Source organism: Sitodiplosis mosellana, unplaced genomic scaffold, assembly GCF_009176505.1.
Source record: "Sitodiplosis mosellana isolate CC-2019 unplaced genomic scaffold, AAFC_SMos_1.0 Smas_scaffold_6226, whole genome shotgun sequence".
Taxonomy (NCBI): Eukaryota; Metazoa; Arthropoda; class Insecta; order Diptera; family Cecidomyiidae; genus Sitodiplosis; species Sitodiplosis mosellana.
In genome coordinates, this window is record NW_022601467.1 from 15360740 (window position 1) to 15375065 (window position 14326).

A 14326-nucleotide genomic window follows, 5' to 3' on the forward strand; every position below is an offset into this window, starting at 1 on the left:
TTAGTTAGCATGTAAACTTGATATGTGATTCTAATAATCAAGAATTTAATTTTTATGAGTGGTTATGAGCAGTTATGAGCAGTTATGAGTGCCTATAGGCTTTATAAAGTGGATAAAATTTAGTAAGAACAATTTGATGATCGTGAACATCAATATTGGTGATTGGTGTGTTTTAGTTTCTCACCACTGCGGGAGTACTCGGCGCTGTAAGCAGTACATCAGTGCTGTTCGCTCATGTCGTGCCTATGGTCCTGAGGGGGTCAGAGAACAAAGACGCAATATTTGATATCCCATCCAAACACTAAAACTACTTATTCAATGGAATAGATAGACCAAATTTCAACACTTATCCAGCGCTGAATTTACGATTCGCTAAAGAATTCATTAATTATTCCATTTTTTCATCCAACTTTTATTTGCATGGCTTACAATGTTCATCGCTTATTCGTTGGCACGGATTCGTGCGAATTGAATCGAAATTTTCAGAATTAATGAAGCACGGAAAGTGAGGCGGGAGGATGATGGAGAGCGAGGATGAGAGAGTGTGCGAGTGAAACGAAAAACTGAAGGCAACGTGCTTCACTTAACCATGTGGATTGAAATTCGGGCCACACACACACACACTCTCACATACTCACATACAATGACATCAGCATCTGATTGTTTAATTTGATTCGACTTGGTGGAATCAGCTCAATACATTTCATACAATCAAATTTTAGTTCGGCTATCACATTCTGTCTCTCTAATTATACGAGCTCAATTTATACAATCACACACACATACATATGCGCGAAAAATTTCCTTCTTATCGATTCACTCGGTCTAGCTGTTCCTCTTTCGCTCTGTATGCATATAATAATCGTTGTGTTACAGCCGCATTTATCAAAAACACTGACCTAAACTAAGCTGAACAATAATGATTATGGCATAAGATTTATGTAACGACCTTTTGGGCACAATTTTTGTTTATCTTACGAGAAACTGCTTGTTTGATGTCTGTGCCTTTGAAGTTTTTCCATTGCCCTGATAAGGCAAACATGGAAATCTTCCGCCTACAAAACAATCTTTTTTTTTCACTCCGAGAAAATAAAAATAAAAAACTCACACACATAGAAAAAACAAACTATGGCATAATTGCTTTCGGAGAATGTTTTGTAACTATATAGACACACAAAGTATGGCTTGAAGTAAAGTAACTTTTTTTCTATTCGGAGAAACAAAAGAATAAAGTTTAAATAAAATGGATTGTAACATTTTGACTGTATACCAGCGACTGAATGCCATGTAAACGAACAAACCATTTGAGCCATATCAATATTGGTCATTACTTAGACACAAAAAGCTTATTATAAAACGACATGGGTTTCCTGTGCGCAACATTTGTTTTTTTTTTCAAATGTAACATTCGATGGACTTGGTAAAGCAATGTGGAAAGAAAGAAAATGTTGTATAAGACCCATATCAAATTGATGTCACTGATATCGTTTACCCAGATACAGGCAGCGAATTCGTAATAAATGATAATCATTTTTATCGAAATTTCATTGCAATATCAATCAAACGATATCGACAGCGTAATAATCATGGTCCAGATCTTTGTGAAAAACAATGGATTTCTGAAAAATCGACATTTTTTGTGTAATTTCATTTTTTTCCTGCGTGTTTAGCAAGCAAAATCAGCGAATTTTGATTTCAAATTCGACGTCATAGTACAATTTACTACTCAGACCATGTACCATGGAGAAAGTGATTTAAAAAAAGCGGATAGCCAAAAAAAAAAGTGAGATAATTCACGTTCTATATGGCATAGAGATAAAATGTGCAGCGGAAAATGGTCACTTGAAAGAATGAAAGTTATCTCATTCATGCAGACGAAAACAATGGATTTAAAGTTGACTCTTTTTCTCTCGCTGTATATATATCGCTCGATTAAATGGTTGGTCATTTTCCGTGACAATTGGACCATTTGCACGTATCGCCATAATATCTTATGCACGAGAAATTTATAACGATTCAAGCGAAATGCGCACGTTATTATTGTAAACTTATTATAATACATTTCTCGAGAAATTGTTTCCTCATGCCTCGGCAATTATTGTGTAAGTTTTCGGTGATACAATCGGATTTTCAACCGACTCAAATGCAACTCGCGAAGGACGAAGGGAAAGAGTGGATGTAATACATAGAGGGATTGAGGGAGATAGAGAGAGAGAGAGAGAGAGAGCCGCAAAGATATGGAAAGAATGAAAAAGCGGATAAATGATTTATACGTGGTTTCATTTTGTATGATTTAGATTGAAAGTTTGAAATTTGATATTGGCATACACATCATGTTCAGAATCAATCAAGTTCAATCACAATTCTGGGGTGTATGTAAAAGCAACCAAACGAGAAACAATAAATCAGTTAGAAAGAATGAGCTCTCGCGCGCGCTTTCTCTCTCTCTCTCTCTCTCTCTCTCTCTCTCTCTCTTTCGTGCGCTACTCATACAACCTATGAACTGTGCTCATTGTACTGTTGTTCTGCACTGACATTGTGAAAATTGTACAGCTAAATGAATGGGATGGGATGAAATGGAATGGTGTGCACTTCAAGCGTCAGCTACATTTTCAAGAGTGTATTCAAATTGGAGGCTTAAAGAAAATTTCTTTTCTAACTGAATTTTCCACGAATATTTTTCGGTTGTTATAGTATAGGAAGTACAATGACAGATATGCGCATAGTTCACAATCTTTCCGATCTTTGTCATATATGAAAAAAGAGCAGAGAGAGAGAGAGAGAAATAGAAAAAGGCGAGCTTACGATGCCACAACCATTCGCTCGAATTTGATGGATAAATTTGGTGGAAACGCATTAAAACTCGGTGAACGAGGACGAGAGAGAAACTCATCGAGGGAGCAAGTAAGCGCAGAGATACAAAGAGTAACATTCTGTATGGTTGTTTTAATGAAGCATGTGTGTGTTTTGCGTTGATACGTGATGAAACATTTTAGTTTACCTTTGTATTTTAGCGTTCACCGAAGAAAAACGCGCGAACGAATGAACGAACGGGACACACAAAGGACAAAGGCAACGAAATAGAGACACCGAAAGAATGAAAAATAATTACGGAGTGGTTCGATATTGAATAGAGCTTGAATGGAGACAATTTTTCTGCATGGAATGAGTTGCTCATTTTATCATATCATCTTGGCATCAGTGTGACAAAAATCACTTAGCGTTCGAACAGTTAGGATTTATGGCGATTTGATATCGCTCGATGATCTTTGTCATAAACATAGAAATATGGATGAATGTCATCGTCGTCGTCGTTGCCGTCTCCGTTGTCGTCGTCGTCGTCGTCGTAGTCGTGGATTTGCTATCAAAATACACGCCTAATTAATCCGATTGAATGGCTTTAAATTCGATCTGTGCGCATAAAAATGGCAATATTTTTTTCTGCTCCCTCTAAATCCATATCCCACAGCCGCCATTCGTCATGTAATTCGGTTATAGTCGTATACAAATGTATTTTATGAAGTATCCCCTTGAATAAGCATACAGCAAGCTGACGACAACGACAATGACGACGACAATAACATCGACAGAGAATTCGAGAGAGTGTGAGAAAGAGGCAGAGCGAGAAAAAAAAACAACCCAATGAAATCAAGAAGACCAACAAAAATTTGCGTATATATTTATATATTGTGAATAAGTGATAGATAGAGTAGCAGATTTACCATGATGATGTAAATTGGATGGCGTTTGCGGGGCAGCTTTTGAACACATTGAAAACATGTTTGACTGCGATCAAAGACCCAACACTCACAGCTAGCGCGGTTGGAATGAAAATCGACACAATTTCACGTTGTTTTTTTTCTCTCTATTTCTTCTCGTATATATTCGTTTATTTTTTTTTTTTTGTTGCTATCCACAAACGCGCACACCACGAACCAAACAACTTTTCAACTTTTGTTCATACGACTCTTCAATAAACAAGGGTTATCATTGATTGTTTCACACAACAGCTACGGCGTGCTCTTTTTTATTGTGTGAAAGGCGTTTTTTGTGCATTATATTTTCACTTCTCTGCTTACTGTATGCTGTATATAAATACAATTTTTTTTTCCTTCGTCTTCTATTTTGCACTTGTCATCGTAGTCGGCGCCGTCGTACACTTCTTATTGGCAATTCTTTACAGCGGTGCTTTTGCTTATTTTTATGTTCATTTTCATATTTTTTTCCCCTTCTTCTCTTTTGTCGTCTTCCTGTTTTTTATCCCAGTGTCTCAGTCTCGTCTCTGTGCAAGATTTATGTTTTCTTTAAGCTTTCATTATTAAGTACTTGATGCATTTATTAAATTGCAGGTAAATAGGGTTATCTTTGGAATATTTCAGTGAAAATAAGCTCACACGTGCTAGTATTTATGTAAAACAGGCGATGACAAAATCGAACCGAATGCCAGCTACTTGACTGAAACAGCGCTGGGTACGTTGTGTACCTCTGGCTACAGCTTCTGGTTTATGAATAACGATAGCGCGTGTCGATTTTACTTGCAGAGCACCGATTAATATTATATTATGCTTATCTTTATTATTTTTTTCGCTTAAAATGCTCTCGAGTGGTGATTTTTGTCCAAATTCAATCGTTTACTCTCGTTTTGCCAATTTTCGAACATTTGCAATTGCCTGGAACGATGAAATAACCGAAGTTTTTGTTGTTTGTTCTTTTTTTAATTATTATTCATTCACAAGCAATTTTCAATGATAATTATAAATATTGCGCGCATTTTACACTGATTATACTCTTTGTTTCATTGGCTCTCTCATTGCGTTGAGAAAAAAAACACACACACACACAAAATCGCTGTTGATCGAAATGAACTCGAGATTTCAATTGGTCGTGCAATATTCTCTTCATGCATTTAAATCGTGAAGTTTGTTCATTGAATGCAACCGTGTTTGTTTGCTTGTTTCTTCATCTATCTTCTTATCAAATAAAACTGTTCGGCGAGTGTTTTTTAACGTTTTTTTTTCTATAGAAATGAAATTATTGTGTTTGTGCTGAGAATCGAGTTTCTCAACTGGTACAAAAAGATTGTTTTCCTTTTTTCATTTAGAACAACACAAAAATAACACAACAACAAAAGTGGTGAAGATAAAGATGAAGAATATTGCCGCTTCGGTTTTTTTTCTGCGTTGTTGCAAAAATGCAATAAAAAGGCAAAAAGTAATGAAATTACAAGTTGTGTGTGTGTGTTGCGATATTTTTGCCGCAAAGTTTTTATGTTGGCTTGTTTATTTGAAATGACTGAGGGGATAACAAACACACGATGTGCATTTAATTAATGTCACAACAGCAGAGCCAAGCTTCAACACTTTGCGACGACGGTTCAAGCAATACTGAATGGTTGCTGCTCGATATGATACGAATGCTGTGCTGATACACAATCTCAATTCCTCTTGCTCTCGGTTGCCGTTGCCTTACAAGCATCGAATCAAAATAAAGCGTCCGTCCTTTTTCTGGATACTGTGTTGATACGGGGGTCCATTTTTCCAGCTTTTCTTCTTTCACTGTGTGTGCACCATGCAAACGCTTTCCGTTTCATCCAAACAACAACAACAACAACAAAAACAACAGCAGCAGCAATAGCAGCAGCAGCGACACACGTTCTCCGATTCATTGATGCGAAATTCATGCCATTTTCGTGTCAACGGCTATGTATATGTCGGTCTGTATGCATGTATTTTCGTTCTTTTACATGCAAAACTCAAAGATCTTTTCCTCACAACACAAATCATCCTACGGTTGTGGTCGTTCTTTTTCGCATATATATACGGCGTACAGCGTGTCATAGCACACAGCACATGACAATCCATATAAGCACATCCACACCCCTAAAGTTGTCAATTGACAACGAGCGCGGATACAATGTCCTCGTCAGTGATTGTTTTCCATTTGGTATGGCCTATATTCCAGCCGCCGATGCTTTTAAGCTCAAAAGCTAATCGACCAAAGCTTTGGCTGTGCTTTATAAAAAGCAACTAATGCACCGTTTTGTGGAAAACGGGCTTTTTTGCATGAGCTTATTTTTTGTAAAAGGATATGTTCAACGATGGCGCCATCAAGCCTTTATCGAAATTGATATTTCATTTCGAAAAGTTTTCCGCTGCATTTTCGAATCAAGAACAAGTTTGATGGCGCTGCCGGTACAGAAGAAAAATGAATGTCTTCACGTATCGATAAAGACATATTCCATGCATACAAGAAAAAAACGCATCGACAATTTCGGTCGACGGCGGAGTGTTTATCGGTAATTATTTGTTCGTTCATCGAACGTGTTGCTTGATTTTAATTACTTTTCAAAACGAACGTGTCTGACGTACTCAAGATTAATGGGCCGATTTGCGCTCTTTTTCTCCAACCAAATTTTTGTGGTTAATTTTTTTTTTCACTTCATAATTTAATGAAACTATGGATGACCTGTCGGTCGCACGATGGCCACTTTAATGTTACCGCATGCTGTGTTATGCGTAATTCACGTCACGTGAATTCAAATGAACGAAGCGCGTTGAAGATGCATTTTTGCGTTTCTGCGTTGGACAAAGTACACCGAAAAAATAAAATACCAAATGCTGTCTACGTTAAAAAGCGTGAAATACACGCTTCACTAATTCAATTTTAATCGATATTATCGTCTGTGAGGCGTCTACAGTTGAGCTCGTAGACGAATATTTTCAGTGTTCAAGATTAGCTAACCAAGGTACAAGCGACGAAGAGGACGGACAAGAAGAACAAACATTCAGCGACGTGGTTAAATGTTGAGCATTAGGCTTTTCTTTCTTTTTCTTTTCGATGTACGCGGTACAGTTTGATGTATACTCCGGTGTGTATGCTACTATGAACTATGCTTGCAGCAGTGAAATCGCTCGTATCAGCGGTGTATAATCATACCGCCGACCAAGATTAACACGCCATCCGGATCGAAAAAAAGAAGAATCAGTACAACAAAAAAAGAGACACAGAGAGAGCGTTAGAGAGACGAAGAAGGAACATATGTTCCTATTCATTATGTATTATCTGTACCTATGTTGTGTAAGTCTAAAGTTTTGGCTGTGTCAGAGTGAGCGGAAAAAACGGAGACTTTTAACGGTTATTGGCACATGCACCCTGTCATGGTTTAGGCTGCAAATACGCCTTTCGTATGCAGTAGTTTGAGAGGCATGAGATACCGAGTGTGCGATTAACACTGGTGTGTCTCGAACTGCATTATATTCCATGTGTACCGTATAATGTGATCTTTGCCTCGACAACCTAATGCAGACGACAGTTGTAACTAAATACATATACACACCGCACCGAAAAACTGACGGATAAAACAAATGGTACACATGCAAATATCGATGAGGCGCTTGCAGTTTCAAACACATAACAACAACAACAACAACAACAACAAAATAAAATACGAAATGGAATAAAAACGAAGCGGGCAAGTTGGGCATGGGTGGATGGGACGAGAAAAACCAACTCAAAGCAAATACAAATACTGACCAAAATGGATTACATGCTCATTTATTTATATTGTACACGTCCGTTGTTGCGTGTTTTCATATGTATAATGATGGCATGGGCGACGACCGAAACGAATCGACGAATCGTTACAAAAAATGGAACTGGACAATTTTCTTTTCGAGAACCCGAAATATTCATAAACCATGAAAAACAATGCCCATCACAATCGTTATCAATTTGTGGAATAACCGAAATTAAGTTGACGCTTTTCAATCCTGTACGTTTGCCTGGTAGCAGTGATATTCGAAACAAATGGGTCAAAAGATGCAATCAAATAAATTTCAGCCCATAATTTCTGCGTCAAAATCTAAAGAAAATGTTTGGTAGTGACAACATGAAAATGCAATTAATACAAGATGAGAGAGTTAAACATGTTATTCACGAAATTAAATGTGTTTTTATGCACAAAAATAAGATTCAAAATTAGAAATCATTCAATGAAAATTCCCAAAAACAAAATTTGATTAAAAATGTATCGCTGAATGATTCGCTCAATTTGAGCGCAAAAAAAAATTATCTAATATTAGATAGATGAGCGGAGACAATCGTCGAGAGAATACGAAAATAAATCAAATAATTCAAAGTTGATAACATTTCGACCTCTACCGAAGTGATGGAGTGTGAGAGAAAGGAAGAGTAAAAAAAAACACACATCGCCGAACAACTTGGATCGGAGTATTCAGTTTGAGTGCCGAAAAATTTGTTCATTTCACGCGCACACACCATCCACAAATGAAGTTGTTTTCGTTGTCGCTGTCGCTGTCTTCTTCTTTTTTTTCGTTGTTGTTGTTCGATTTCGTATTCTGCCGTTCTGGAGAGAGAGAAAGTTTTCTTTGATTTTTCGACCGCTGTGATTGTATAGATGATGATTTTATCTTCTACAAAGCAGCAAAGATACACATTAGTAGCGTCGGAGAATAAAATTATCGTTATCACAGACATACAACTAACGGCAATCATCAATTACTTCGAACGAAAGAAAAAAGAGAGAAGAAAAATCAGCGAAGACAGCAACTCAAAAAGATTGCAAATATTCGGTAGGCTCTGTGTGTGCGCGCTTTCCACACATGTGTGGAATACTACGACTTATAAATAAAACATTGGTCGCTTTTCGCCCGTTTTGCATTGCCATTCCTACACAATGTGCCCCCGAAATAATGTGGCTTTTGCTTTGGTCGACGGTGAGTGAAGCACATACACAAACACTCAGTCACACGAACAAACACACACATGCTAGCGCACACACACCAGCGAACAACTCGTACAACGTACGTACAATACGATGGCAAAAGCGCGCGCGATATGGAGAGAGTGAGTGAAAAGTACATCATTCGGATCGATACGTGTATGCGCATTTTGAAGAATAGCGCTATACACTGTCGATTCTACTACGATAACGAAAAAAAGTAGTGAAGGAGTTTTTTTCGTTCCGTCGGTTGTGTCGTTCATGCGATGTTTCCCTTTTGATTCAGCACACATTGCACACAGGGTGAATCGTTTGACGGTGGCATCGTTGTGAGGTCGAATGCAGACGACTGTGCATGTATATATATGTGTGTGTGTGTGTATGTATATGTCGATGCTATGCTGTAAACAATCTCAACCGTAGTGGATTACAGCACGCAGTGTGTATTGTTGGATTTGTGCGCTGGTATGTGAACAACTCAATTTTCATGGGACCGTTTTTTTTCACTTCTTTTTGGCGATGGCATGAATGTGTAGCCTGTGCTTTGACGCCGGCGTAGAAAGCGCTTTCGCTACTCCATGGTCACTTACTTGAACGGTTTTTTTTATGTGACATAGCAGGCAAATATTGTTTGAATGAGTGCAGTTGAGTTCTATAGCCGATGCAGTACGGAACATCCAAAAATCATTTCATCATTTTCACCTAATATCAAAATGTGTTTGAATTGTTTTGGATTTGAAATATCGAGAGACATTCAAAAACCCGAACCGAACTGAAAAACCAAATCAAATAATCAACCAAACAAACAAAGAAAAATTACTCCGCCAAAAACCTATTCTGACATCAAGTAGTTTCCAAACGACGGGGAAAAAAAAGTAGAAAATTGTATCCCGTGACTTTTGTACGTTTTGAAATTTCGGTGTACATTTTCCCTCCTCCGTATGTGAAGTAGTGCGTATTTGTGAATGGCATTCCGACGACAAACGAACGAATGAAAGAATAAAGAAAAAAAGAGACAAAAAATTATATTCCCAACCTCCGCTCACATTTGGATGGAATATTTTGATTATTATTGAGTTTGTTGTCGCCTTCGTCAATAAAATTCAAAATACAAAACAACCAAATCGATAAATGTACGGAACGGGATAACGCAAAGAACCATACAAATATTCGAAAACGAAGACGAGAGAAAAATAAAAATAAAAAAATAATAAAGTAAATAGCAAACATGAAAGAATGTAAGAAGAGAAAATATCCGAATCGAGAAAACGAAGAAAAATCTCCCAAGGATTTTAGTGGATTTCGGTAGATTACGAGAACCAATAGAATTTTGGTGGTGGTGTGTGCGTCGTTTGTGTCTCTGCGTGTATGTGTCTGTGTCTGTGTGTGTGTATTAAAAAAAAACAAGTCTGTCGACATCGCGAAATAAGACGTCTTTGAGCGAATTTTGTTTTCTTGTTTGTGTATTTGTACATGCGTGCGAGTATGTTACATGACAACAACCACCGTGTGTTCGTATCGTAAATGTCATAAATAGCAATTTTATGTGGATCCGTATCACATATATACACTCTATCGAACAACACCGTACACAACAATCGAAAAAAAATAATAATTGTATTGAAACGAACGAACGAACAAACGAACGAACAAACGAAGGAACGAACGTTCGAACGGAATAAGCACAACAGAATCAGAAGACAACAGTAACAACAACAACAACAACAATAACAACAAAAAAAATCCAGTAGAATATTAAATAAATATCTGCACACAATTCTGTTTTTCTGCTGATAATGTTCGATGACGTGGTATATATATGTACACGAACGCATGAAATTCTAAAACCGATCAACGAGATGAAATCCGTTCAATACATTTGAAATTACAACCTTCGACATTTACAGTTGATGAAGGGAAATTTTAAAAATAAACATTTAAACATCGTAGAATAAAAAAAACAACAACAAACAAAAGAATCGACAAACGCGACAGAGAAATCAAGCAAACAAACGCGTTTTTTCTTGAGCTCAGTGTAATTGTTTGGCAAAATCATAAGAACGGATGCCATTGGAGAAAAATGGCACGACGAATGTGATTTGTGACATCAGTGTTCATTCGATCACTGACGAAAATCAAACACACACATACACACACACGACCATTAATTTGAACAATTTTTGAAATTGATAAAATTTAGATTGAACAAAGAAAAAATGACTACGAACCAGCAAATTATCAAACATTCCATACAATTGACTGTCGAACGTGCCACCATTTCACTGGCTATGCCTTACAATTATTAAGATACAAATGGAAAATTAAAGAAAAAAAAAGAAAGAAAATAGTGAGAAAAAAACACCAACGGCGGCACAAGGAACGAACAAGAAGCATCAAAAATACCAACAGACACAATCAACTCAATCAATTCCAATGATATATGGAAAGGGAAAAATGGCGCTCAAGTGCAACAATCTGATGGTGCAGACAAATCGACTCAACCATTCGGTGGACTCAAAGAACGGCAGTGATTGCAAAATGATTAATCGCAACAACAACAACAAACCAATCACACACAACAGCAACAACAATAATAGTCAAAATGTTACAAATAATCATAGTAAACAATTGATTAGTTCAAACAAGTGTCAAAAAACAATGTTGAATACCGTTTTACAATTAACGCATAATTGTCGATATGTAAACACAGCTGCCATTTTATTAATTACATTAAATATACTAGTATCGTTGAGTCCATGCAATGCCTTCCTATTGGATGGTTCACAAAATTCATTTGCCCAATTTCGCAAATGGTACACTGGTTTGAATGGTTCCTTAGAATTTGAATTCAAAACCGAACAGCCCAACGGCTTGGTATTGTACACCGATGACGGTGGCACATTCGATTTCTTCGAAATTAAATTGGTCGAGGGAGCGGTGCGGTTGCGATACAATCTTGGCGGCGGTGCAAATATCATCACTGTTGGCAGAGAGTTGCATGACGGGCACTGGCACAAAGTGCAGGTAGGTGGCATCAGCAGCATCCTTCCTCCTACATTATTATCATTTCAAGCCGTTTATATAATAATCACATCATCTTTCTTTTTCTGCATCGTATGCAAAATTCATTGAACACTAGAGTTCATAGTCATCACCACTTTTCTTCTTTTTTTTTCTTCTATTGAACAAATTTTACGCTGCCCCATTCAGGCATACTATGATATATCTATGAAACGACTCTTGCATTGAATCAAACCCCATAATTAAACCACTAATTTCTTTATATGCTTTTTCAGCAGCATTCAACTTGAGCATGTCGATCCATTGTTCGTATGTGTATGCGCGCGCCTCAAGAGCTCCCGGCATTTTCTATTCATTCGCATCGGCAAAATCCATTCTATAGCCAATAATTGCTTCATTTCAAACTAATATATAAATTGTGAAGAGAACGAGGCAGAGCGAAAAAATAAAATAAAAAGAGAAACGCATACACACGAATCAACTGGATACCCTTTGATATGCTAGGTTTTTGTGTGTGTGTGCAAATAAGATTAGCAAACCGAACACTTGGCTTTTATTCGATGCTCTCCATAAAATTTACTAAATGACTTTCATGCTGTGCAGTGGTTTGCCAACACTCAGCTTGAATAATGTGTCGCACACATACAAGGTGTCGTTGTGACCCATTCAACCAATTCTCTAGAATTCATTAGCATTGTCAGAAAACACTTGTTTTTCATTTTGCAAATGGAAAGAAAAAACATTTACGACTTTTTCCACTTGCATTTCATTCCACACGAAAAAGACACCGTGGCCGTCAAATGATGAATGTTGAATAAAGCGCTAATTTTCAATGCATCCAACTATAGTTTCATCTTCAAATTTGTAGGCGTTATTATTTGCTAAATTCTACTTTCTAATTGATTTACTCTCTCTTTTTATGTCTGTTTTCTTCTCTCTCTCTCTCTCTCCCCATTCTTCCATTTTAGATTCAACGAAACGACGAACATACAACACTAACCGTCGATGGTGTCTCACAAACACGAACGTCACGTGGAAAAGAGTTTCATTTTGGGAAATTCGCTACGAATTCAGATGTATTCGTAGGAGGAATGCCAAATTGGTGAGTAAATTGTATTGAATCCCATAATAAATTGACGCACATGATAAAAAAATGGCTGTAGAGAGAAAATGATGAAAAGAACGAGAATAAAATTGTGTTCCAAGTTGTTCAAAACGAATAAAATCACATTTCGGTATGGTTGATCGCTATAAAAACACTTCCTTTGAGGAGCACATATACACGTTATTTTTTTTTTCTGATGATTCATCTAATCAAAATTTTGAATCAGTTCATTTTGAATCAGATAATTCATTGCTTTTAGTCGTCGGTTCTTAAGTGGTTTTTTTTCCATTCTTGAACAGAGAAATGGAATATACAGAGGGGAAGAAAGATCAGAACACCAAGACCCCTAGGTTTACCACTTTCAAGAGAATGCGAATACACTTCCGAACATCGAAGTATAACGTGAAGTGTGCTTTTCAGCCAATGTTCCAGTTTCCAATGGATACATGGAGCAAGAGAGAGAGAGAGAGAGGGGGGTGAGAGAAATATAGGCAAACGAAAATTCAGCGAATTAACAACTGTGAGAAAGCAAAAGTTTTTCTCGTTTTGCTTTACGATTGTGTGAGTCCATGAAAATAAGTATGCAGTGTTTTGGCCATTCGCTTCTGGCGATTTTCATACCATTCCATCGATGCTTCCCATTGTTTTCAATAATTCCGATCCAATTCCCTATCTCTTGCTTCCTCTCTCTCTCTCTCTCTCTCTCTCTCTCTCTCTCTCTCACTAACACACACACAAACACATAAACCAGAACCTGAACGTGTGTGCATCAATCGTGCATGATTGGAGATTCCGTTTGCGTATTACAAATTTTATTACACTTATGATGAGCACTTCCAATAGACTTATGCCAACGAAATGCTGTGTTTTTGATATAGATAGCGAGTACATGCTTGCTTACAGCTGCTTTTTATAGCTATATAAACGAAACGAATATATATTCTTTTCTTATTTTTGTCTGTTGTTTTTCTTCTTCTTCTTCTTCTTCTTTTTTACTTTCGTTCGTTCGTTTTTATTTTCAATATTATGTGTGTGTGTGTGTGTGCAATTTTAACTTTTCCAATATTGTGAGAATCCGACAAACGATTACGTGTCGTTATTTACGACATCATATTTGCCATATTCATAAAATTGTCCAATTGACACCAAAAAATCCACAATCATGATGAGCACACACCGAGAGAGAGAGAGAGAGAGAGAGAGAGAGAGAGAGAGAAAGAGAATAAAATGTCGGACGCTGATTTCTCTCCCAAAAATATTACACATTGTGTATGTGTGCGAATGCAGTTGTTGAGTTTTTCAATGATGAGAATAGCAGCAATCAAGTAACCTAGAAAAAAAAGAATAAAGATGAAGCGGGTAAAAATGTAGAAGAGTATTGAAAATATTCCGTTTGAAAGAAGAAAAAAAAATACTGGAAAGAAGAGTAGAAAAAAATTGAATGGAATTAGAGCCGACGA

The 14326-nt window shown here is 37.1% G+C and overlaps 2 protein-coding genes across 4 annotated transcripts in view; one reads left to right on the forward strand and one right to left on the reverse strand.

Annotated features, from left to right (window-relative positions):
- The window catches only part of LOC129578158 (uncharacterized), a 22649-nt gene extending 17194 nt beyond the window's left edge, over positions 1-5455 (reverse strand). The window contains exons 1-2 of the mRNA XM_055466324.1: positions 5225-5455; positions 3723-4282 (exon numbers count right to left, since the gene is read on the reverse strand). Coding sequence (XP_055322299.1) covers positions 3723-3780 — 58 coding nt within the window. The 5' untranslated portion in view covers positions 3781-4282; positions 5225-5455. The remainder of the gene's footprint in view (positions 1-3722; positions 4283-5224) is intronic.
- A 3849-nt stretch (positions 5456-9304) lies between these two features.
- On the forward strand, positions 9305-12899 carry LOC129578167 (pikachurin-like). Of its 3 annotated transcripts, none has more exons than XM_055466337.1 (3): positions 9305-9955; positions 10941-11764; positions 12730-12893. In XM_055466337.1, exons 2-3 carry the CDS (start codon positions 11174-11176, stop codon positions 12865-12867), a joined length of 729 nt encoding a protein of 242 aa, XP_055322312.1. In that variant the 5' UTR covers positions 9305-9955; positions 10941-11173; the 3' UTR covers positions 12868-12893. The 3 variants fall into 3 exon arrangements, with proteins under 3 accessions (XP_055322312.1, XP_055322313.1, XP_055322311.1); XM_055466338.1 differs by having other exon boundaries at positions 9305-9641; XM_055466336.1 differs by having other exon boundaries at positions 9305-11764; positions 12730-12899.
- Positions 12900-14326: the final 1427 nt, after the last annotated feature.